The following is a 25,417-nucleotide window of genomic DNA, read 5'->3' as shown; positions in this document are numbered from 1 at the left end:
CGGAGTGGCGTCCAGAGGTACCCGCAGTGGGGAGCCCCGGGGGCCGGCGTGGCTCCTGCCCGCCCATCCAAGCCGACCCTGACCCTGAACCTGAGGTTTCCAGCTGCTTGCCGGCGTCCCCCTACCCCGGACTTAGGCTGCGCGCCGCCGGATGGGGAGAGACTGGCGCACTCTTACTTGTTACCTCTGCCTGTGCAGGGGGAGGTGACGCGTGGTGTGGGGAAAGCCTTTAACTTGGCCTCTGGCAGCCGGTTTAACCCGAGCGAGCAGGTCTTTGCTATTTTCATCATCTGTAGAAACAGGAGTTGCGAGGCGGATGAGTGACTGCAGGTAAAGTGAAAGTACGGTACTCAGAAATTCTGGAAGGAGTTAGGCATTTAATGTGTCCACAAACTGAGCGGCGAAGGAAGGCTTCTATTACATAAGATAGAACTCCACCTTCAGGTATTATGGAAGATGCTATTGAAGGATTTAGTGTTTTAATGAACGAAACACATTCTTTGTGTGTGTGTGTGTGTGTGTGTCTGGAGAAATCTCGAATGCTGCTGTCTTGCTTTGACTACTTTGCAGGAGACGTTCTTATATTTAGCATCAGCATAAAAAGGTGTTCGAAGGTGTGAGACTTCCTCTTTCAAGCCAAGAAGCCGTTTCCTTATCTGAACTGTTGTGGAACAATATATGTGATAATTGTGTGCTTTGAAGATTTTATATCAGAACTTGAGCACAGATAACTGGAAGAAATGTCTGCATTGCTAATTTATATATCCTAAACCACACTTCAAAAATTGAAGGCAGTTTCAACACTATCTGAAGGTCTAAATCAGTAACTGTTTGCTATTTGCAGTATTTCAATAGAAAAAATTTTGGCTATGCAAAAGAAGGTACTAACCTAAGTAAGCTAAGGTTTCTTTTAACCCCCAAATTTTGATTCTTTGTTAAAGTAATGTTTGAAAATATTGTACCATGCAGGGCAATTACTGAAGGTCATGAAAATGTCATCGTGTTTTATTCTAAAACAAAAATGAATCTATGCAGAAAATTTCTGTGTCCCATGAACTTCATATTAGTTTAATTTGAAAATTACTGTCTCCAAAAGAAACTAATTTTCACTTCCACACAAGGGTGATTAAATACCAGTGAGAGATTGTTTGAGGTGGTAGAGTTGGAAATGAGGTGATGACCTGGCCACGTCACTGGGTGCATCTCCGCCTTGCTGTCCTCTTCCAGCCAGTTCCTTTCCCGTTGCATGGGGACTTTGGTTCTTGGGCTATTATTTCTCCACCTCTAGACCTAAAGTCCATGCGGGGGATGCTCTAGATGTGCACTTCCTTGACTGTCTCAAATCCAGTGTCTTCCATGTACTCCAGCTACTAAGTCCTCTAAGTACCTCCAAGTCTTGCCCTCTCTGAGATGCTCAACTTCTGAAAACTCTTAGTGCCCCCATCCCGCAAGCTCTTTCCTTCTGGGTTGCAAACCGGACTCCCACTGTAATCTTCCATGCATCGATCTCCAATCCTTTTCCTCCTGCCGGTTTGGCAGATGACTTTGTAGCCCATTCTACCAAGAAAACAGAGGTCATAAGGGTCTCCTCACGTCCTCCCCCATCTCCCCTGTACAGCCTTTTCTGTGTTTACCCAGTCATCCAATAAATCTTCTTAAGCTTCTACTATGTCTGGGTACTTTGCTGGATACTCATAGGTGGTAAATAGAGCAGATCCTTGCTCGCTTGAAACTGTCATTCTTGTGGGAGAAAACCAACTAAAAGCAAACACAATATATTGTAAATGTATGATAAATGAATAGGGTAGAAAGAAAAATCAAGTTAGACTGAGAACTTAGAGAAATTTAGAGCGATGACATCCTTGGGGCAGTGACTAATGTCTCCAGCTGTGTCCTGAATCGCAACTCCCAATGCCTCTCTCTCCTTGTGAATGTTACTCCCTTTTCTTACTTTAATCTTCAGTCTCTCCCTATGAGCTTTTTTCTTTTTTAGTAGTATTTTAAGAATGCCTTAACCTCCCTTGTCCCTGCATCCTCAGCTCACCTGTAATGAGCACCACATCTCTCCAGGCTTCTTAAACTGGTCTCCCCTTCCCGTTCAGCAATTTGCAAGCTGGCCAGAGTCTCCTCAAAGTTCAAGGCCCATGACTTCCTGAACAAGCAATCTTTTTTATTTTTTTTTCATTATTATACTTTAAGCTCTGGGGTACATGTGCAGAACGTGCAGGTTTGTTACATAGGTATACATGTGCCATGGTGGTTTGCTGCACCCATCAACCTGTCACGTTAGGTATTTCTTCTAATGTTATCCCTTCCCAACCCTCCCCCCAGCCCCGGCCATAGGCCCTGGTGTGTGATATTTCCCTCTCTGTGTCCATGTGTTCTCGTCTGAACAAGCAATCTTATGGATACCCCACTAGGCTTCTCCGTGGCATTTGATGAGGTTCTTCCATTCCTTTCCGATGGTTTTTTTTTTTTTTTTCACCCCTGGTTGCCACCTTCTGGTTTTCCTTCTTCCTCCCTGGCATCTCTGCTACCTCTTGAGGTTACCCAGGGTTCACTGTCATCCCTCTTGTGCCCTGTGTATTTGGGTGAACCATGTTCCCACAGCTTCAACTGTCACCAATATGAAGTGAGCATGCTCCTGTGTTCCAATCAGTTACCTGCAGTCTGGTGCGCTTACCCATGCCCTTTAGACCAAAAAAACACCCCACAGTAAATCCAAAATTGATTTTAGTTTTCACCACCCACCCCATATTTGCTTCATCATTAGCCAAGATTTGTCCGTTTTTTTTTTGGCAGTGGCGCCACCATTCATGGAGGTGTTGGAGCAGGAGCCCCACAGTGATGCTGGGTTCCTGCACTGCCCACATCCAGGCCGTCACCAGATCCTGTTGCTTCTCTATGCTGTGAAATTCCACAAAGGTCCGCTCTAGTCACACTGGCCTTGCCTTGCTTTAGAGTCCAAAAGTGGCAAAATGGTGGCCGGTGTGCCACTTCTAGCAGTAGGCAGCAGTGTTGTTGGCCTGAACAAAGTATATAAAACTTGAGTTAGTATTTAGACATCTGGAGATGCCACTTGGATGTATAGCTTCTCTTAAAAGCTAGAAGACCTGGAATAGGCAGAGCGCAGTGGTTCACACCTGTAATCCCAGCGCTGTGGGAGGCTGAAGCAGGCGGATCACTTGAGGTCAGGAGTTCAAGACCAGCCTGGTCAACATGGTGAAACCACGTCTCTACTAAAAATACAAAAATTAGCTGGGCATGGTGGTATGCGCCTGTAACTCCAGCTACTTTGGAGGCTGAGGCAGGAGAATCACTTGAACCCAGGAGGCAGAGGTTGCAGTGAGCTGAGATGGCGCCACTGTACTCCAGCCTGGGTGACAGAGTGAGACTCTGTCTCAAAAAAAAAAAAAAAAAAAAAACCTGGAATAGGATGCTTACATTTCCATGTGGCAACACTCAGCTGCTGCTGGCTTTCCAGTGCCTGTCTACACTGGAGGTCAGTTGCTTTCTGGTTCCCCTGGACCTGTGACCCTTGCTTATAGTAGTGTTCTGACTCCCATGGGCTTCAGAGCTAGAGACCCTAGGCTGAGATGACCATCGACGGCCTGGGAATGCCTAGTGCTTACTGCATAGTGTCGTGCACCTCCTGTTGCATCCCTTCTAACTCTCTTCCATGTTATTGCTGGTGTGACTTTCCTCCTGCTGCCCCAAATCCAAGTCTTCTTGGGTCGCTCCTAATAAAATTCAATGGCTCTGTCTTGCCTGAGCTTAAACCCCTGACTCTAAAGAAGTGGCCGTGTCATATCACAAGTTGAGTATCTCAGATTAAAAGATGAGCTCTCTGCTATCTTTATACAGTGTTGTACCTGAGTTTCTGAAGATGCTTTTGAGCTTCTGCAGGGCAATTAATACAGAGTTCTAGTGTTGATGGCAGTCCCTACTGTTTACAAACCATTTCTACAAACCTGACTACTGCCCCACTTCCTTGCAGCCCCCCTGAGTGGAGATAGGGCAGGGTCGATTCTACATCCCAAACAGCAGTGGGGAGTCTGTAAATATGGCGGCACAGGCCATCCCAGGGAGTCCCCAACCCTTGGAACATGGGGAGCCTTGTTTTACATGTGGTACCCAGAGTCATCCAGTGTGTTCCCAAGGTCATTTAGATGCCTTAGAGTCGAGTCCTGACCCAGAACTCAGTTCCTGTCAGCATGCAGCCAGGGAACTTTCCACAGTGCTCCATGGGCTCACCAGGCTGCTGGCCATTTGTAATGACCCAACAGGGTCAAAGCTTTCTTCACTCCCTTCCCATCTCCCTGCCTTGCCCTCTGCCTGAAACATTCTTTTCTGGCAAAACCACACCTCCTGTAAACTCCACTGGTACTGCCCAGTGCTTTTCTGCCTTTGTTCCTTCTGTACCTCTGCCTGGAATTCCCTTTCTCCTCTGTTCATTGTCTGGCTGATTTCTTCTTTTCAAGACTCAAGTTCAAAAAGGCCTTGCTGGCAGTCACCACCCCAACCCTCTGTGGCACATGAGCAGTGTACACCCCTCCCCGGGCCTACCTCAATGATGGCAGTTTTGTGTTGTAGCAACATGCCTTATCCAGTAGACTCTCAGCTCCAGAAAGATGTGCCTGTGTTTTAGTTTTATTTGCACCAGCAGCGGTGTGTGGCTCAAAGGCAATTACCAGATGTCTGAACTAAACCATATTCATATTTTTTGTAAGTTTACTGCATGCTTTATGGAAGAGTGTTTGTATTCCAGACTCAAAGGGGAGCTCTCCCTGCCAGATCGCCAACCCTCATTTTGGTACTAGCAAATTTAATATACATCCTCAGACATTTTAAATTTTTGATTAACCTTGTCTTTTGAGATAAAACATTACTAAGAGAAAAGCAGAAGTCTAATACAGAAGCACTTCTCTGCCTGTGTTCACTTCAGTTATCCTCATCTGAACCTTCCTTTGGCATGGTTCTGCCCTCCTTGAGGTCTGTTGGCTGGGTTGCACTCTGCATTTCATGGTTTTACAGGGTAGGAGGATATATTTTGGTTTATTTCTATTAACCTTGGTGATGGTGATATGTGACCTCTTGGTGACTTTTTTTTTTTTTTTTTTGGCTGATATCTTCAATCAAATTAGGTAGAAAGAGCAGGCTGGGAGAGGATATGGGCCGCACCACCAATAGAGTGTGTAGGTTACCATCTAGAACTCAATTTCCTTGTCTATATATTGGGTATGTTGAAATAAATGATCTCAAAGGTGTCTTATTTTTAAAACCTATAAATTATTGGCTCCCTTTCCTTTTGATGTGGCTTTCTCATAAATGTCAAGTCTAGATAAATTTTTTTCATAAACGCATTATCCTGTGCTTATATACCTTAAAGTTCTTGTCTCTCACTTTTTTAAGCCTATAAAATCATTCAGCATTAGTATTCAGAAAGAGCATCATGGGCCAAAGTGAAGATTTAGTTTGTATTCCTTAGAGCATTTATAATTTTTAAATAAATTATGTCCTATATACTTGAATCTTGTCAACCTGTTCTCCACACATAAATGTGCCCATCTTCTCTTTTCAAACCATCTTTCCTCATGAGTAGATTGCATGCCTAATCTGAAAACCAATGTTGGGTTTTTTAAAAATACCCTTAGGTACAGAATGGAGTCAAATGCAATAAACTACCTCTTTAGGTTATCTCTTGTCTCCAAGTTCCCAATTTAAGAATACTGAACGATTAGTACGATTTTATTTCTCTTTTGAGAAATACCACCTCCCATCCAACAGGCCAAGTCTATTTCTACAGTCAGTGAGTCTTGTCTTTATTCTGTTGTTAGATTTCTAGGTCTGGATGTAAGCCCAGTCCAGGAAAGTCGGCATCCCTTCTGGGATGCTTTCTGTGCATGAGGATGGCCACTGAGCCCAGGCAATCCTCTATTTGTAATTCCACTCATATGTTTTGACAAACATGTCCTGGGATTCCTCCAAAGGTTGGGGTGGGCACCCTAGTTCAAGATTAGATCAGGAACACCCAGGCTTTTGCCACAGTTTGACCTAAGACATTATCCTTTGCTTCAGAAGATCATTTGAGAATTGGAATTTACATCCATTGTGCCTTTCCATTTTTCTTATTTAATTCTTTGAAGAATAATACGAGGAGACTTTAATATAAAAGAAAAAAATCCCATCAAGAGTCAGAAAGGATTTCCTGTTAGGGCTGCAAATCTTGGTAAACGCACTTTGTTTTTGTAAACCATGCCCCACCCCCAACCCCTAGTTAGAACTCTGGTAACCTGGGGAACTTCTCTTGAGAGCATACCAAAAATAGCATAAGTGCCTTCTCTTACCCCTACCCCAACTTTCGCCCTCCATGTAGTGCCAGCAAATATAGCTATAGAAAAAATAACCACTTGTTTTTATCCTAAAGTTTTTATGGGCCACATCTTGAAGGTGGATGTGGGTATGTGAAAGAGTTTAATGCCAAATACAAAGCCCACTCGGAAATGAATAAGGTGACTACAAATGAAAACGGATGTTTCTTTCTTCCTTTCGTGAAAGTGCTATGTAAATAAAGGCAGTGTTTGCTTCGTCTACTACAATTTATTTCTTCAGTTTTTAAATAAGAAATTCACTCAAGAAGTTATTCTTACTGAGGATTTGTTCACTGTTAAGATTATAGAAACTATTAACTATTGCATTATCTTTTGCTTACAAGAGCACAAACCCAAATCAAAATAACTTGGAAACAAGGTGGAGCTGTTGGCTGACAGTGCCCACTCTCAAGCATGGGAGAGGTGACTCTGGCCCTGAAGTTGGCTGGAACCAAAGACTGAGGACTTGGAGGCTTTCTTCTCTCTCTCCTTGCCTCTCATCTCTGCTTCTGTCTGCTGATTGTGGTTGTCCTCTCCGGGACCATGACTGTAGGTAACTCCAGGCTTACCTCCCTACAGCCTCTTGAGACAGGAAGAAAGGGGCTTTTCTGCCAGTTCCGGGGGGGGGGGGGGTGGAAGGGGGGGCAGAATCCTAGGGAGGAATTCTGATTGGCTCAGTTTCAGTCACATGCTCTTCTCTGTACCAATGACTGGGCAGAGGAATGAGGTCCTATGATTGGCTGATGCTAAGTCACATGGTCAAATGCTCTTTCCTGTACCAATGGCAGTGGGAAGAGAAGTGAGGTCCTATGATTGTCTGATGCTAAGTCACATGGTCAAATGCTCTTCCCTGTACCAATGGCTGTGGACAGAGGAGTGAGGTCCCATAATTGGCTGATGCTAAGTCACATGGTCACATGCCCTTCCCTGTACCAATGGCTGTGGGAAGAGGGGTGAGGTCCTATGATTGGTTGATGCTGAGTCACATGGTCAAATGCTCTTACCTGTACCAATGGCTGTGGACGGAGAAGTGAGGTCCTATGAATGGCTGATGCTAAGTCACATGGTCACATGCCCTTCCCTGTACCAATGGCTGAGGGCAGAGGAGTGAGGTCCTGTGATTGGCTGAATTCCGAGTCGCATGGTCGATCTTTGGTTAGGAGGAAAGGGAGTGTGGAGAGGACCCTGCCGCCTGGCGTTCCCCAGCTGCCTTTCTTTCATTTTCCCACCCAGCAGAGTCTCTGTGTGGTCTCCTAGAGCCTCGTGCCTGCCTCTCGGCTAGATGCTGATATCTTTCCCACTCATGTAGTTGGGAAGGAAGGGTGTGGCAGAGATACAGGGTCCACAGTCACACAGTGTGTGGGGATCACACAGCCTGTATGCCAGGGTCGCGCACCGTGTATATATGTAGGGTCGCACAGCCTTTATGTGTCAGTGCTGGAGCCTGGACCCGGGTGTGTAGATGTGTGAACTGTGAGCTGCTACCATGGATTTTCAAAGATTTACATCCCATCAATGTTTATACCTTCTTGAAAAGAAATTCGTGTCAAAGCACACTCCTCCTTTCAAGACTACCTGCTCGCCATGCTGCATAATATCCCTAGTATCACAACCAAAAGACATGAGACAGAAAGAGGCTGGTATCTCTGTGGTAGGTTTGAATCATGGTTTTATGCCTTTGGCCCCCTAGTTCCTTCCTTAGACACTTGTTTTTTTCTGGGACCGAAATCTAAAATTAGTACTGACCTTTGGATTGAGAAGGTAGAGAGATTTACACAGAGTCCAAGTGAATAACTGAAGCTGAGCTGGATGAAACTCAGCAGAACCATAGAACAAGTGTGCCATGACTTTTCAAAGATGCCTAATTGAATTCCGTTTGGGATTTAACTTCTTTTTCTAAGGTTTATAGTTACCTTTATTTCAAAATTTGTCATTTTAAAATACCTGTTTCCTCCTCTTCCTCCACAGTATAGTAATTAAGAGTGTGGAGGATTTGGAGGCCAGCGGGCTTTGGTTTGAATCTAGAGGCTAGATTTTGGAGGCCATGAGCCAAAGCCAAATTTCTAAACATCTCCAAGCCCATCCGTGAGTTGGGTTAGTGAGGTGTTTAGGCTTAAGGGCCACCCCTTAAGTGTTGTGAGGATGAAGTGAAGAGTATATCTTAGGCGCTAAGCACAGTGGCAGGAATGGAGCTGACTTTCGGGACACAGGTTGGCTGTGGTTGTGACACTGGGTAATATTTGTCACACAAGTACAGGTGAGCACTTCTCCGAGACTCATGTCTTCCTTGTGTATTTGACCTGATGAATGAGAGACTTGCTCTGTGTCTTTGCATGCTTTGTTTCCAGACCCCTTTCCTGGAGCACTCTCAGTGGGCAGTACTCCCCAATGATCACCTGGTCATCTGTCCTGCCTGCAGGCTGCAGGCTCTTGTGCGTTAGCCATGAGGCAAAGGAAGGCTGTTGCATGAAATAACCTCCTTCTGACTCCACCCTTGCATTTGTGAGATGTAAACAGCTGTGTTACCAAGAGATCTTCCAGGGAGCACGTTGCAGGTAGCCCTGTCATGCTGGCTGCTTTTTTCCATTAGGATAGTTGTGAATAACGAATAAATGTCTATGCCGGGCCGGGCGTCCTGGCTCACACCTGTAATCCCAGCAGTTTGGGAGGCTGAGGTGGGCAGATCACTTGAGACGGGGAATTCAAAAACAGCCTGAACATAGTGAAACCCTGTCTGTAGTAAAAATACAAAAAATTAGCTGAGCATGGTGATACACGCCTGTAATCCCAGCTACTTGGGAGGCTGAGGCATGAGAATCACTTGAACCCAGGAGGCAGAAGTTGCAGTAAGCGGAATTGTGCCACTGCACTCCAGCCTGGGTAACAGAGGGAGGCTCTGTCTCAAAATAAAACAAAACAAAAAATATCTATGCAGTAGGAAAAATAATCTATTTGGTTTAATATTTAGGTCTCTGCAAGGATAGCATCCAGAGGCTTCTCTTTTCATTCTTGTTTTTCTGACTGTGAACAAATCATTCTACTGTGTCTAGTGATGTCCAAATACCAAGAAATAACTATTTTAAACGTGGTGAATATTTTTAAAGCACATGATGATGGTCATTTAATTGCAATTTGATTCCATCAATATGCAAAAGAGTTCTAAGAATGTTGGATTAACCTTAGCAAGCATTCCCAGATAAGAAATGTGTTTTCTGCTTCCATTGATAGGATTTTTTTAAGGATTTTTCTGGCAGTTAACCACTTTGGACTTCATACAGCAGTCTGAGTATATGCCAGCACCTGAATTGTTGCTCTAACAGTGAGATTGGGGGATGCCAGGAAGAGTCTGTGTGATGACTTAATTGTAAGGGAGAGCTTTCTGTCTAAAGGTGTGGATTTTTCTCTTTGAAATTTATATGCTAAAAGACTCCTATTATCTTATGCCAAACCTGTGCTAGTTTCTTAATGACATGTTAAAATAACAATTTGGAGGATTGGCTAAGGATGCCACAGTATTCCTAATAAACCTGTTCTTGTGCAGCAAGGTGGTAAATCATGAATATCAAAGTGCTGATCATAGTAATTTGAATTAATTTAGCATAGTGGAAAGTATGAAGACATAGTTTTTCCAATGCATATGTCACTTTTTAGCCTAAAATTTCAATGAGTGGGATAAGTACATTTTTTACATGTACAGTGGCAAAATTATGCTTATGTTCTACTCTCTACCTTGTGTTCTGTTTCTGCATGTGTTTTCTCTGACATGTTAGGAACCTCCAAGTGGGGTATCTTATTCTTTTGGGCTCCTTCCACCAAACCTGGCGTAGAGGAGCCCAAAAAGTGCTTCAAAGGGGAGAGGGAAGTGGAAAATTATGCATCATGAGTGTGTCAAGTACTATTAGGTATATTTTATACATGATCCTGTTGAGTCCTAACAACCCTTGTAAGGTAGAAATAATTCCTAGTTTATAGGCGAGAAAAATGAGATTCAGATGTGTAGAACACCCTGCTCCGATTCCCACTGATGGGGTATAGACTCCAGGTCTGTGTCTCTCTGCGGTGGAGACTTTGGATCCTGAAACACTATCTTTAGTAATGATTGAGGCTAAGCCATGTGGCTGAGCAATGATACACGGCCCCACAGATTGAAGGTCAGAGCATTGCTGGGCAGAGGATGAGTTGATAGAGGTCAAATAAACTTGGTTTCAAACCCCAGGTCCACACTTAGTAGTGTGTGTCCTTAGGCAAAATACTTCCCTCTCTGTGCTTTATTTCCGTGGCTAGAGAATAGAGAATGATGAGGATATTACCCTCCTTGCAGAAAAAGATCATAGTGTCCCCAATTAACAAGCAGGGAAGTAGGAAATACAGTGACTCAAGTCACTTGGCAAAGTCAGGACTGTGGCAGGTTGAGAATTCACGTCTCTGACTCCTGTCACCTGTTACCTCTCCAGATGTCAAGTCTGGGTACAGTTTGATGACAGAACTGCCATCACCTGCCACTCACCCTTGATTAGCCCTTAGCAGCCCCCATAACTTGGTGGCTCTTACGAACCGATCCTAGAGCCCCATGGCTGATTCATGCTCTTTTTCTCTATTGTGTCTTTTCTGTATTCACTCCTATGTTCTCGAGGAAGATTCATTCCAGAGGGTAAAAGAGATTCCACAAGACTTGTTCTTAATGTGTACACCCCACACAGGACATGAAGGAAGTTGAAGGCAGCATGCTGTTGTATTTGGGTGGTGTGCAGCTGAAGAGCTAGTTTTTGAGCACTTACTCTGTAATAGGTGCTTAGAGGGACACAGAATTATCTGCAAAACAGGCCAATCTTTGAGGGATTTATCTATTTAGGTAGAAAGGGCACATCTATGATACCGAATAACAATTGGAGATCATCTAGAACAGTGGCATATGGTGTGAGGGAGGGGGAGGCAATCAGGGTGCATTGTCTATGGAAGATCTGAAAGCAATAATGAAATTACCTCAGATGATTTGCTTTTTATTATCATCATGTACCATGGTGATAAAATATTCCTCCACCACAGCCAGCCACTTCTACCACTCCCACCTTCTCCCTAAGTCCTGCACTGGATCAATAATCAGCTGCCAAAATGAGTTGATACTAGTGACATGTTTGGGAGGTCAAGCTGGCAGTGGTCAGTGTGGACTGAATTGTTGGGGAAGGCTGCATGGAAGTCCCCTCCCCTCCCTCTCAGTTAGGACAGGATGTCAGGAGAGCAGTCTGTGACCCTGAAGACTGGAGCAGTCCCTGATGCCTGTGCGAGCCATAGGTCAGGAAAGTGCTTTCTGTGCATTGCCTCACCGTGTGAGAGGCTAGTAGCCCAAAATGGTTCTGTAGCTGAGGAATCTGGGTGAGTGGTAGGTGTCCTCCTATGTGAGATTAGGGGAGTAACGCCCAGCTTTCAGACAGCCAACAGGGGGGCTCAGTAGTGCTAATGCCAAGCCCTTCATGCAGAGAAGTGTCTTAAGTGTCAGACACTACTTTGTGCCAGAGGTAAATCTCTCTGCAGAGGGAAATGTTGGCACATAGCTGATAAACACCAGTGTCTAGATAGCCCTCCTGGGCACAACAGTCCTCATTTTTTCTTTTACTTGACTCTCCACAAAATCCTTTTTGCCCGAAACTTTGTAGAATTGGTATTTATTGATTTCTATCAGCTGAGAGTTGGCTGTTTAGTCTCTCATGTGCTCTTTATGGCCAAAGAAAAACAGGTAACTCCTTCACAGAGGAGAGATTAATTCCCTTAAAGGGAAGACAGAAGTTTTAATGGACAACTTTGGAAAGGTATGAAACATTAAATATGACAGCAAGACATGGGAATACACAAGCCTGCGTTAAGACCTGATCCCTTCTGGGCCAGGCACATAAGCTGAAAATGGTACCTGAGCAATTTCTGAGTGCATCATGAAAAGGCACTGAAATACAGAATTTTCTCTATGAAAATGAGTGTCCCAGCTTGAAAACTGTGTGCCTGAACATGAAGCAAAAAATTTCCTCAAAATTGTTCTGCAAAAAGGGAGTTGCTCTCTAGTAGGGTCCTTACGAAATCATTAGAGTTCACAAAAAAAAAGCTAGATAGATGAGATCCATGACAGAATGACTGAGAACAGATGGGGAAGGCACATTCCCCTGAAATGCTCTCAATCAATGCATATAATGAATGCTTATCAAGATTGCTTCATGAAAAGGGGTTAAGTTTTAAAAAGAGAAGCAGAGAAATTGAATGCAGATTTAGTACTTGTTCCTGAGGTTATAACTTCAGAGTTGCCAGATACTGAACATTGTATTAGTTAATATAGTGCTAGTTGTTATAACAAATAAACCCAAATACGTACCGTGACTCAAACATGAGGGAAGATTATTTTCCACTTGTATAAAGCCCAAAGTGGGCATGTTTATGTGAAACCTGGTGATTTGGCAACCCAGCCTCTTCCTGTTTGTGGTTCTACTTTATTTAGCAGACACTTGCTAAGGTCACTGTACTGGTCAGCATTGAGCTGGTGGAAGCAGAAAGATCACCGAGGACTTCATATGGGAGCTTTTGATAGGCCAGGCCTGGGAGTAGAATGTGTCACTTCTACTCCTATTTCATTAAGTACAGTTCAGCCTTATGGTCACACCCATCTACCTTGAAGGCTAGGAAATGTAGCCCAGTTCTGTGGTTGGCAAGAAGAGGAAATGGGTTTCCTGAGGAGCTAGCTGCCCTCTGTCATTTGAAATTTTGTTAAGACCATTAAAGGTCACTTTAAAAGTAACACCATCACTCGTACGCTGTGCAGATCATGAATGTGTTTTTACCTCTGAGGGCAACTTTCTTTTTTTTTTTTTTTTTTTTTTTTTTTGAGACAGAGTCTCGCTGTGGCCTAGGCTGGAGTGCAGTGGCCGGATCTCAGCTCACTACAAGCTCCGCCTCCCGGGTTTACGCCATTCTCCTGCCTCAGCCTCCCCAGTAGCTGGGACTACAGGCGCCCGCCACCTCGCCCGGCTAGTTTTTTGTATTTTTTAGTAGAGACGGGGTTTCACCGTGTTAGCCAGGATGGTCTCGATCTCCTGACCTCGTGATCCGCCCGTCTCGGCCTCCCAAAGTGCTGGGATTACAGGCTTGAGCCACCGCACCCGGCCCGAGGGCAACTTTCTTGATGCCCTCTGAAGGGCTTCTGATGGCCTAGGGTAGGTGTTTCAGTGGCATTGTCGCACATCGTTTTGAAAAGTGCTGTATCATAGGCAACTTGGAAGGTAAGAAGGTGCTGTACTTAGAAGAACGGTTAGACAACTCAAAAATTGAGGACAGGCGTGTGGACACTACCTGGGAAGACTGTGAGCTAAATTGCTTCATGGAAGGTGGACATGGAATGAAAAGTACTATTTCTGACTCATAGTGTGTATGATTTCGTGTGTGAGTCATAAAGTTTATTCAGGCAGATTGACCAAAACTTGTAGGGGGTAGGGATTTTCTCATTGGGAAAAGAAGAGGGCTGTCTTGTCTGGGGGATGCCCTATATCCTAGCACACATGGGAATTAGAAGCTAATCAAAGAAATAAAGAATTAATGCTGGAGGAGGGAAGCCTCACTCTTACAACGTGGGAGAAATTGGTCAGATGTGCTGGAAACATACTTCTGCATCTGGGAGGAAAAAGAGAGGTAAAAGCTGGGGAATGGGGTTAGTGCCAATCCTGCAGTCTGACTGAGGGAATGAAAAGAGACCCAGGGGATTGGGCAGGGGGGAGGCAGGTGACCTGTCCCTGGGATAAGCCCCTGGCAGTGCCAGTCTCTTGGTGGTGGGCACCCCCATGTGCTCTTTTTTTCTACGTGATGTGGGCAGGTTCCCCAACCTCTCTGCATCTCTGTGTGTAAGAGTCTGTGAGATGATGTGTTCACAGAGCTGTGCACATAGTAGGGGCTTCATGAAAGTTTCCTCTCCCATCTTCTGTGCAGCTACTCACCAGCCCCATTGTTGGGGATCGTTGTCTCCATAATTGGCTATGAGTAACTGGGGAGATGTTCTCCCCTATACAATGCAACTTCATGACAAAAAGAAGCTCAGCCCCCTTCATCCCTAAAGATTCATTGGTGCAGTTTCTTATACTAGAGGTTAGATAAAACTGAGAAGGAGAACTTCCATTGTCATTGACTTTTAATTCTAGAAGTTCTTGTTCTCCTACCTTAGCTTTGGATGTTGGGCAGTGGGGCAGCAGGCTGGTCTTGTGAAGAAAAGTTCTGTGGTACGTAAGAGTTACTGACTTGTTCTTCAGCATTGCATTTCATGAGATCCTCATAGCAGCTCTCTGAAGTTCAGGGAGGGGAAGGAGGCTTGTCACTGATCTTATAGATGAGGAAACTGAGTCACAGATCAGGTACATGACTTATCCATTGCAGGCAAGCCCAGGACTAGACAATAGGCCTGTTCCACAGTAGTGTTAAATGGGCATAGGTTTATTCTCGGAAATAGCTAATGTCCCCTGGCCCTTAAATTCCTTCACAAGGAGTTAGCATCAACTGTAGCAAAGGAAATGGAGTCAGGTTATAGGAGGAAGCTCAGTAGCTGGGTGACTAAAGCCCAGGTTCGGAACCGTGTTTCCCATCACTTAACATGGTTTCTGAGCTTTGAAGAACTTTTTTCGTTTGATAGGTGCTTGCTTGGCAGGAAGAGGGGGACAGTGATCACCTTTTCAAAAAAAATTTTTGAGATTTTCTTTGCAAACTCTTTGTACTGAAGGAAGAAAGCAAAAGGAGCAAAGAGTTGGAGATAAAAGCACAGGAACCTTTCTTAAAGTGGAAGTTGTCTTCTCATATCTTCGCCATCCCTCATTCCCTTTTCCTGCTTTAGAAGTATTTCAACATCCTGTGCCTATAGATACATATATTTTTATTTACTTACTATATTTTGGAAAATGGCTCGTATAATTTTTCCCAAGAAGTCAAAATGTGGGAACTAGGGACCACCCACCTCTTGTACCCAGTTGGGACTCTTTCTGGGTCACTGCTTTTCATGTAATTCATGCTAAAAAGTTACACTGAAGGATATGGATGGACCAAAGCTGTATGGGTTTCTTACAGCAGGCCTGGGTAGAGAGACTTGGTATAAGAAACCCACCTTGATTACAAGAGCCAGAATGGAACACTGAAAAAGGAAAGAATGTCTACCCAGTGTCACAGGATTACTTTTGTGGGTGCTAAAACATATCTCAAAGTAGCCCTTTAGTCACCTAATAAAAGATGGAAAATATTTATTCCACGTGTACTGCTGGAATCCATGTATTTTAATATGACACCTTTGATATATTTGGAGGGAGGTTAGGAAAGATGTTCTGTGTTTTATTTCTTCTGAACCTTTTTAAAAGTTTCTGAACTGCTTAAATGAACCTACCTGTAGACTAAGTGTGTTAGGAAGCTGATTTAGCTACACTGAGCTCTTCCTCTCCCTTGCTTCCTCCTCAGGTTCTAGAATACAAGCTCAGTACTTTCCTGCCTTCCCTCTATTGCCCTGGGAAAGATAGTAAGTAAATAGTGTCTGTTGCCAAAGGGATAAGAATAAACATAGGCTGGATCACCAAATGGTGCTGCATTTTATTTGTATGGTGTCAGAGACACTGGCTGCTTAGATGGCATCGCTGAGGGAGATCCCCAGCATGAAGCAGAGAAGACAACTTGGAGTTTGTCAGGATACCCAGGGTCATTGCCGGTCAGAGAGACTGACTAACAATTACCAGACTCACAAGAGACAGATAAATAACAAGAGGGTCCTTGACCAATAAGGACTTTCCCCACCTTAACAAAATCTTCATGGGAAGCCCACTTGTTATAGGAGGATTGATTGGTGTATTAGTCTGTTCTCACCTTTCTATAAGGAAATATCTGAGACTGGGTCATTTATTAAGGAAAGAGGTTTAATTGACTCATAGTTCTGCAGGGCTTGGGGGGGCCTCAGGAGACTTACAATCATGGTGGAAGGCAAAGGAGAAGCAGGCACCTTCTTCACAGGGTGACAGGACGGAGTGAGTGCCAGCAGGGGAAATGCTAGACACTTATAAAATGATCAGATCTCATGAGATTCACTCATTATCAGGAGAACAGCATGGGGGAAACCGCCCCCGTGATCCAGTCACCTCCTACCAGGTCCTGCCCTTGGCATGTGGGGATTATGGAGATTATAATTCAAGACAAGATTTTGAGTGGGGACACAGCCAAGCCATATCCGTTGGTAAGTACCATGTGAAAGCAAGTTAATGGCCCATGTCAGAGAGCTAAAACCATTTGTTTTAGTTCTGTGTGGCCTGTAGGGAATTTCCTAGTCAGTCAGCACAAGAGATTTAGTGGTTCAGCAAAGTTCCACATACTAGGGCCCTTCATTTCCAGATACTGGGAGTGTCTAAAGGACAAATTTTGTAATGTCAGATAATGTAAGAGAATAGCCTCTGGTGACAGGTGATTGAAATAGATAATTTCTGAGTCCTTTCATTATTTCCTATCTGTTTCTTAATTTGTGAAATAAAAGTCAAGGGTTATCTAAGGAAGAACACTAAGTTATGACTAGTACTTTCATTTGTTGAATAAATACATGTCTGGTGTTCATTATGTCATTTAACTTTAATTTTTTTTTTTTTTTTTTTTGAGATAGGGTCTCACTCTATCACCCAGGTTGGAGCACAGTGGTGTGATCTCAGTTCACTGCAACCTCTGCCTCCTGGGTTCAAGTGATTCTCCCACCTCAGCCTCCTGAGTAGCTGGTACTACAGATGTCAGCCACCACACCCAGCTAATTTTTGTATTTTTAGTAGAGACTGGGTTTTGCCATGTTGGCCAGGCTGGCCTCGAACTCCTGACCTCAAGTGATCCACCTGCCTTGGCCTCTTAAAGTTGGGATTACAGGTGTGAGTCACTGCACCCAGCATTAACTTTAAATGTGGATACTTTTAATCTTTGGTTATGGTTTGTTAGGTGCTGCCACTGTGGGTCACTGTCTTATCCTTCCCGGTAGGGAGAGAGAGGTATGGCTGCTCTTCTGATTTTCACCTCCTCTTACTAATTTACCCTGTGGTGGGACACACATAAACTGATAGTGTTGTTTCATGTCAAGTAAAAGCAAATAGCCAACTTCCTCGTTTGACTGAAACTCAACGTGTCACTTTCTACCTCTTTTCTTAGTCCTTAAGGACTTCTGTTATCTGTTAGTCTGCAGGCTCTTAAGGTCGGACTCTGTCTTCCCTTCATCTTTGAAGCTTCTACTCTTGCGCTTCCCTCTTGACGTAGGCCCTGAATCACTGTTTCGTTGACTAGGAGAGCATATGAACTGTTTGTGCAACCTCTCAAGCTCTGTTAGAAATGGAAGATGATCATACATCTTGTGGCACCCCTTTTTCCCAGATCCCAAGCTTCTGGGCACCCTTTCTTTCTTCACCTCCACAGATGAATGTCGAGGGCATTTCTAACACCAGGGCAACAGCTATGAGCACTTACGAGACCACAGGTTTGACTCCTGAATGAAGGAAGTCCTTATCCATGGTCTCTCTTTCCTGGCAGGCATCTTATTGCTATTTTGGAAATTTTTCTCTGGGCCATAGAGGTTTGAACCAGTCATGTCTAGGAGTGTTTGCTTTCTCAGGAAAAGCAGCTCTGTTAAAGCCATTGTTTTAAAAAGTCACTTGGAGCATTAAAAACCTTCGAACATCCATTCATAGTGCTAAAATTTAGGAGTGGTTGGGGCTCCAGGCAAGCAATATTGAATTAAATGTGTGGAGCACTTTAAGACAGCATTTGATTGTACATTTAAAATAGGGAATGCAAATCAAAATTCCTCCTGGGTGCTTTAAATCATACATTATATGTGCAGTATTTTCAATTAGCTGCAGAAAAAATTATGTTCGGTGTGGCTCTATTTTTACAGCTGGGAATTGCTCAGAGAACACAATTGACTATTTCATACATGTGAGATTTATTTAAATGACTCGTGGGGCATTTGCAGTTTAGCCAATAATTTAAAATATTGTTGCAGTGTGGCAGGTAAAACTAGGAAATCATTTTGCATTCCTGAAGAGGTGTTCCAAGCTCAGCAGCATGTTATATTAATTGAAGAGAGGCAAACAGGGAGTGAGATCAGTGTTGAGTCTTAGTCTTTCACATTTCATTCCTGGGTTTTGCCCCACCATGGAAATATATGGGATGGTGCTTTCCAGAAGGACCCAAAACACGAAGGTGTTGTCTTGTTTCTATTCTGTTTTTATATGCCAAACACAAATGAACGGTCAGACCAGATATGAAAAGACCCATCCATCCCCCAACTCTCTTCTGACTCCTCTACCTTCCCCTCCATTCTTCGTACCATTTCACTTCAGATGTCACCTAGAATACTGATGCAGAAGGCTAAGCTGAGACTCTCAGGATAGACAATTCAACCTTTCCATGGTGGTTCATAAATATCGCTAGGGATTTGGAATGCATGCTCCCACTAAAATGACGTTGTAAATGGCAGTTAAGTGATACCATATTAAAATGGATCGTTACTTGGGTGATTCAGACAAAGTATGGGTTAACTAGGCATTTTGAAGGCAGAATTAAAATGCTAACCACCAATTACTAACCTTCCTCTGTAATAGTGGTTCCCAACCAGGGATGATCCTTCCTGTTTCCCTCAAGGACATTTGTCAGTGTCTCCAGACATTTGGCACATCTGGGTGGGGTGCTATTAGCATGTCTTGGGTAAAGGCCAGGAATACTGCTAAACATTCTACAATACACAGGACAGCCCCCTACAATGAATAATTATCTAGACCCACATGTCAAGAGTGACAAGGTTGTGGAACTTTGCTCTAGAAATAAGTATGCATTCTTTTTTTTTTTTTAAAAAAAAAGACTTCCCCAAATATTTGAGACCATACCTGCTTATAAGATGGTGGCTACTGTAATTGACCTTAATACATGATGGCAATCAACAGATCATTGAAAGCTTTCCTTTTCCTCAATACCTCCATTATATATCGAGCACTTCAATGTCCATGTGCCATGCTGGAGGCTGGGGTGCCATGGTGAACAGGATGGACAAGGTCCCCAGTGGGCTCACAGGCACAGAGACAAGGGAAGATGACAGTGATCCAGTCAGAGGGAACATAGGCATGAAGGCCTGAGGCTGGGAAGAACCAGGAATGTTCTGTGATCTGCAAGGATGACAGAGCACTGTAGTCCGCACCTTATTGGTGGCCTAAGTTACCTGCAGTCTGAAAATTGGTACATGCAGTACAGTAAGATGTTTTCAGAGAGAGATCACATTCCAACAACTTTTATTACAGCATATTATCCGTATGTATAATATATATAACAATATGTTTTTATTATTATACTATTTTATTGTTGTTCATCTCTTATTATGCCTAATTTATAAATTCAGCTTTATCATAGGTACTTATGAACAGGAAAAAACATAGTGTATATAGGATTCCACACTTTTCATGGTTTTGGGCATCCACTGAGGGTCTTAGAATGTATTTCCTGTGGTTGAGGGGGGCCTGCTGTCTGTGGAAAAGGAAGCCAAATCCAGACCAGGCAGGCCGACTCAGAGGCTATGGAGAGAGGGTGCTGAATTTTCTTCAAGAGCGTAGAGAAGTCATCGGAGGGATTGACTCAGGTTTTGCAGTCACTGGGGCAGTGCAGGCAGAGAGTTGGGTCTAGGAGACCAGTGTCCTCCTCCGGAGATGCTGGTGGCTTGGGCTGGGGATAGAGGAACTGGAGAGGGGTGGATCATTCAAACGATAGAGAGCTTTTTGCTTGTTGATGGTTCTGTGGGATAAGGGAAAGGATGAAGGACAGTTTCCAGACTTTGGCTTAGGTTCTTGGATGGATGGTTGGTGGTGTCGCTTAGGAAGATGTGGAGCCTGGGAGAACAGCAGGGTTGGGGTGGGGAATACTTTTTCCTCTCATCGTAGTTTTCTATGATAAAGGGACTTCTATATATCTTTCTACCCTTTTTTGGAGAAGCACTGTGTTTTAGAGTCTGCTTGCAAAAATGGAAGATTTTCCTCCTGGATTACCTCACTTTCCAGTTACCATTGTAATAGGCTTTCCAACGGAGCTCGGATTTATTTCTAAATGATCTCTTTGAGCAATGATCAAGCATTTTCTATATGAGGTATTTCATTCATCTAAACAAAACTGTGATGAGAGTTGGCCTAAACTCTGGACTTCTATCATGGAGTCTGTTGACCACTGAGGCAGCGCTGGTCTGGCTTTGATGCACTAAAACTTCTTTAAAAATTATGTTAATGTAATCCCACCCTATTTCAGTTTCAGGCTGGTATGAAAACACTTCCTTATTCATGAGGTTGGCAGCCTTGGAAAGAACACAAGGAAAATCGCCAGAGCCTGACGCCCATTTCCTCAGTCGCCAGTGACCATCAATCATTTCTTGAGCCCATCACCAGGGCTGTTGATGGAGTCACAGGGCTGAGCTGCTTCCCCCGGGGAGGGCAAGGCCTCTCAAGTCACCTTCCCTGAGGACCTGTGACCAGATGTGAAAGTCTGATAAAGTCATATACTAGAGATCCTTGACTCCCTCTAATAGCAAAGAAATAAAGGAAATTGAAAAAAGACCAAAAGTCTTAAAGACAGCTTTAAACATTTGTTTTGATTTTTAGAAATTATAATATTTGAACATTTTGCACTTGAGGAAATGTTAAGCTAGACTGTAGCATAGACCTTCAGTGGCTAAAGAGAGGACCCCAGGCCTTCATGATGATGGTGGTAAATGGGGTAACAGCAGAGGCCAGCTTTGAGTGGGGCCTCAAGAACTGTCCTAAGAACCTGAGATGTAGTACTTTTTAAAATCCTCATAACAACTCTTAAAGTAAGAACTACTATTACACCAATTTTCAGATGGAGGAGCTGAGGCACATTGAAGGCAAGCACTTGTCAAAAGTCATACAGTTAATTGGCAGTGGAGGTGACATCTGAACTTGGGTAGTTTGTCTTAGGAACCTGCAGGGACCATGTATAGTGTCCTAAATCCTTTTGTTAATTTTTTATGGAATAAGAATTAATACTGTTATAAGTCAAATAATTATGAAAATGTACAGTTATGCAAGCACACTAAAACTGTAGCTATTCTTTTTAAAAGGACCAAAAATATTACATTTTTGCATAATTGTACATTTGCAGTACAGGGAAAAGTAAGAAATAAAAAGATCTGTCTTAAGGTACATTGGCATTTGTTTGCTGACTAAAATTTTACAGTAGGGCTTTTTTTGGTTGTTATTTTGAGATAGTTATATATATTCACATGCAGTTGTAAAAAAAATAGTAATTCAGAGAGCTCCCATATACCCTTTACCTGGTTTCCTGCAAAGGCATTGTCTTGCATAACTGTAGTACAGTACCACAACCAGGAAACTGACATCACACAATCCACCCACCCTGTTCAGATTTCCAGGTTTACATGTACTCACTAGGGTGTATGTATTTACTTCTATGCAGTTTTATCACATGTGTGGACTTGGATGGGGTACCACCACAGGCAAGATACAGAACGGTTCCACCACAGGGACCCCTCGTGCCTCCCTTTTACCGCCACACCCACCCCTTCCCTCTCTTGTTCTCTTAACTTCTGGTGACTACTGATCTGTTCTCCATCTCTGCACCTTTGTTATTTCAACAGTGGTATATACATGGAATTACACAGTATGCATCCGTTTGAAGCTTTTCCATTCAGCATAATTCTTTGAAATCCAGCCAAGTTGTTCAGTGTATCAGTAGTTTATTTCTCTTTATTACTGAGCAGTAGTCTGTGGTATGAATGTACCGCAGTTTGTTTAACCATTCACCCACTGAAGAACATCTGGGCTGTTTCCACTTTGGGGCTATTAGAAAATAAAGTTGCTGAGAACATTGGTATACAGGTTTTCATGTGGAATGATTTTCATTTCTCTCTAATAAATGTCCAGGGTTGCTGGATTATACAGTTAAGTGCATGTTTAGTTTTGTAAGAAATGGCCAAACTTACATTAAAAATAAATAAATAATAAACAGAAACTACCAAACCAATTTTTTTTTTTGAGATGGAGTTTCACTCTTGTCACCCAGGCTGGAGTGCAATAGCGCAACCTCGGCTCACTGCAACTTCCATCTCCCGGGTTCAAGCGATTCTCCTGCTTCAGCTTCCTGAGTAACTGGGATTATAGGCAGCTGCCACCACACCTGGCTAATTTTTGTATTTTTAGTAAAGACGGGATTTCACCATGTTGGTGAGGCTGGTCTTGAACTCCTGACCTCCGGCTCAGGTGATCCGCCTGTCTTGGCCTCCCAAAGTGACGGGATTACAGGCATAAGCCACCTGACCTACCAAACTGTTTTCTAGAGTGGCTGTGCCATTTTATATTCCCACCAGCAATGTGTGAGTGATCCAGTTTCTCTGCGTCCTCACCGGCAACTGGTGTTGTCACTAGTGTTAGCCATTCATCTGGACATGTAGTGACATCTCATTGTGGTTTTAATTTGCATTTCCCCAATGGCTAATGATGTTGAACATCTTTTCATGGACGTATTTGCCATCTATACATCCTCTTTAATGGACTATCTGTCCATGTCTTTTATTTCCTAATCCGATTTTTTTATAGTTGGGGTTTAAGAGTTTTCTATGTAATCTAGATACTAGTCCCTTGACAGATATGTGATTGGAGAATATTTTCTCCTAGTCTCTTCATCATCTTTGCGGGATCTTTTGCAGAGTAAAACTTTCCATTTTGATGAGGTTCAATTGATCAGTTTTATAGTTTATCAGTTTTTCCTTTTATGAAACTCAGGCTCTTAATGTCAACTCTAAGAAAAATTAGAGTTTTGATTCCTGCCTGTTGTCATGGGCAGTGCTGGATGTTGAGAAAGAGAGCCATGGAACAGGATAGACACTGGAGTGTGAATGATTTTTCCAACTTCTGTCTGGTTGGGTTCTGCGGTATGTCTTGATGAGCTGCGTATTTGTTGGGGTCATGGACACAGGGTCACCCTTGTCTTGCAAAGGCTGTAAGGTGATGATGGTATGAAAAGAAAAATATTTCCAGAATAATCCATGGTACCTCCCAACACAAGGTTTGTTTGCACTTGAGAGCCTCTATCTGGGACACTCTTCCCTGCCCCCATCACTCCACCCCTTTGTCCAGTCACATCCAGCCCATCCTCCGATGTCCGCCCACGTGGCTCTTCCTGGGAGCGCTTCCCTGGCCACTGCCTCTCACCCTGGCCCACATGTGCCTCTGCTTCCATTCTTACACACTCTCCTCAAGTTCAGAGCATTTGTAAAGTAAATATGTGAAAATGAAAGTAAATATCAATTAAGTAATAAGATGATTTGATTAAGGTCTGTTTCTCCTCTATACCAGGCTTCCCCAACCTTGGCACTACTGACATTTCGCTGGGTAATTTTTTTGTTGCAGGCGGCTGCCCTGTGCATTGTGGGTGCTGCTTGGCAGCATCCTTGGCCTTCTTCCCTCCAAATGCCATGGCACCACCCTCCCTGGCCCCCACCTACCAGATACCATAGCACCACCCTCCCTGGCCCCCACCCAGTGGTGAAAACCAAAAAAAGTCTTCAGATATTGACAAATGCTCCCTGAGGGACAGAGTCACCCAGGTGGAGAACTATGCCTTGAGACTCTGAGAGGTGGGAGGGCAGGTGCCAAGCCCCTTTTCATGCCTGTTCTCTCCCTAGCATCCCAGCACAGGGCCTGGCACCACGGTGCTTCATTAATATTTGTAGGATAAATGAAGGGATAAACCAACTTAATAGGGTACACTTGTTTACACGGCAACCTTGGAAATACTACCCTGACTTCAAAGGAACAAAGTGGGTTTTTTTGGGCACTTGGGCCCCAGGAATCTTGAGTCTTCTGTACGCTGTTGGGTGTGGGTTTCCTTGCCCTTCTGCCTGGCTCACTGAAATAGGAACGCAGGAGCTGCTGAGTTCCTGCCTGATAAAACCCGACATCCTCCATGAACACTGCCAAAGCGGAGTTCTCACAGCCCAGAAAAGGCGTCTCTGTTTATCCACAAGGCGTGGACTCCCCTTGTGAGAAGAAGAGGGCCGCCCAGCGGACAGAACAGGCCCTCCTGCAGGTGGCCTTTCTGGGGTGATTTGCACAGGGTGGTTTGGAGACCTAATGCAGCGTTCACTTGCTGATTCTCCTTTCCCTCTAGCTGGGCCTTACTCCCTTTTCACGAGGGACAGGGAAGTAGGGGTTTGGGCTCCGTTTTGCCTAGCTAAGCAGGTAACTGAGTAGAACCGGTTTAGAAAGCTCCCAGGGAGTAAGAACAGTGGTTGTAAGAATAATTTAGGTTATATGTGAATGTTTTAGGTTTTTCTCTCAGTGCCTGGCTGTTCTGTTTCCTGAACCTGAATGATAGAGCTGGCTTTGGCTTAATAAGAAAAAGGCAGCCTGTAAGGAGTGACCAGGCGGTGGGTGAGGAGGACTGATAATGCCATCCATGGTTCCCTACTGCTGCTTTGTGGGTTTCAGGAGATGCACTGCGTCAGGAGGCTGGGGCTCCTCTATTCCTGCAGAGGAACAACTGCCCAGTCACTCAACCTAGGGTTCACACCTTCCCCAGTGCTTCTTGCCAGAGGCTCAGCGTGGTATGTGCATGTCCACCTCTAGCTGCCAAACTTCTCAACAGGCTGTAGATGAACCTGGGTTGACAAATTGGATAAGGTGAGCTAGATGAACCTGAGTTGACGAATTGGATAAGGTGGGCTGACAGGCCAAAGCTTCAATTACCGGTACCATATCCTTTCCTTTCTAAGATGCACAAAAGTAACTGGCTTCATTCCTTCTTCTCCCAAATAGAGAAGGCTTGACTTGAAAATTCCAGGGAGTGGCCACGTCAGGTGACTCACGCCTATAATCCTAGTTCTTTGGGAAGCCAAGGTGGGTGGATCACTTGAGGTCAGGAGTTCAAGACCAGCCTGGCCAATATGGTGAAACCCCATCTCTACTAAAAATACAAAAATTAGCCGGGCATGGTGGCACCCACCTGTTATCCCAGCTACT

General features: G+C 44.0%; 1 protein-coding gene across 2 annotated transcripts in view; it reads left to right on the top strand.

The window, feature by feature from the left end:
• The first annotated feature begins 13 nt into the window (after positions 1–13).
• Positions 14–25,417, top strand: part of SERPINE2 (serpin peptidase inhibitor, clade E (nexin, plasminogen activator inhibitor type 1), member 2) — a 65,258-nt gene continuing 39,854 nt past the window's right edge. The window contains exons 1-2 of one of the 2 annotated variants that reach the window (XM_011951925.1): positions 7,520–8,022; positions 8,791–8,926. Coding sequence is in view for 1 of the 2 variants with exons in the window: in XM_011951924.1 (XP_011807314.1) it covers positions 317–330 (14 nt within the window). In the remaining variant the exon portion in view is untranslated. Of the gene's footprint in view, positions 331–7,519; positions 8,023–8,790; positions 8,927–25,417 lie in introns of those variants that run through there. The other variant, XM_011951924.1, reaches the window with a different exon arrangement.

The sequence above is a fragment of the Colobus angolensis genome, unplaced genomic scaffold (assembly GCF_000951035.1).
Source record: "Colobus angolensis palliatus isolate OR3802 unplaced genomic scaffold, Cang.pa_1.0 Scaffold33, whole genome shotgun sequence".
In the NCBI taxonomy this organism is placed as follows: domain Eukaryota; kingdom Metazoa; phylum Chordata; class Mammalia; order Primates; family Cercopithecidae; genus Colobus; species Colobus angolensis.
This window is presented reverse-complemented; position numbering and strand designations above follow the sequence as displayed.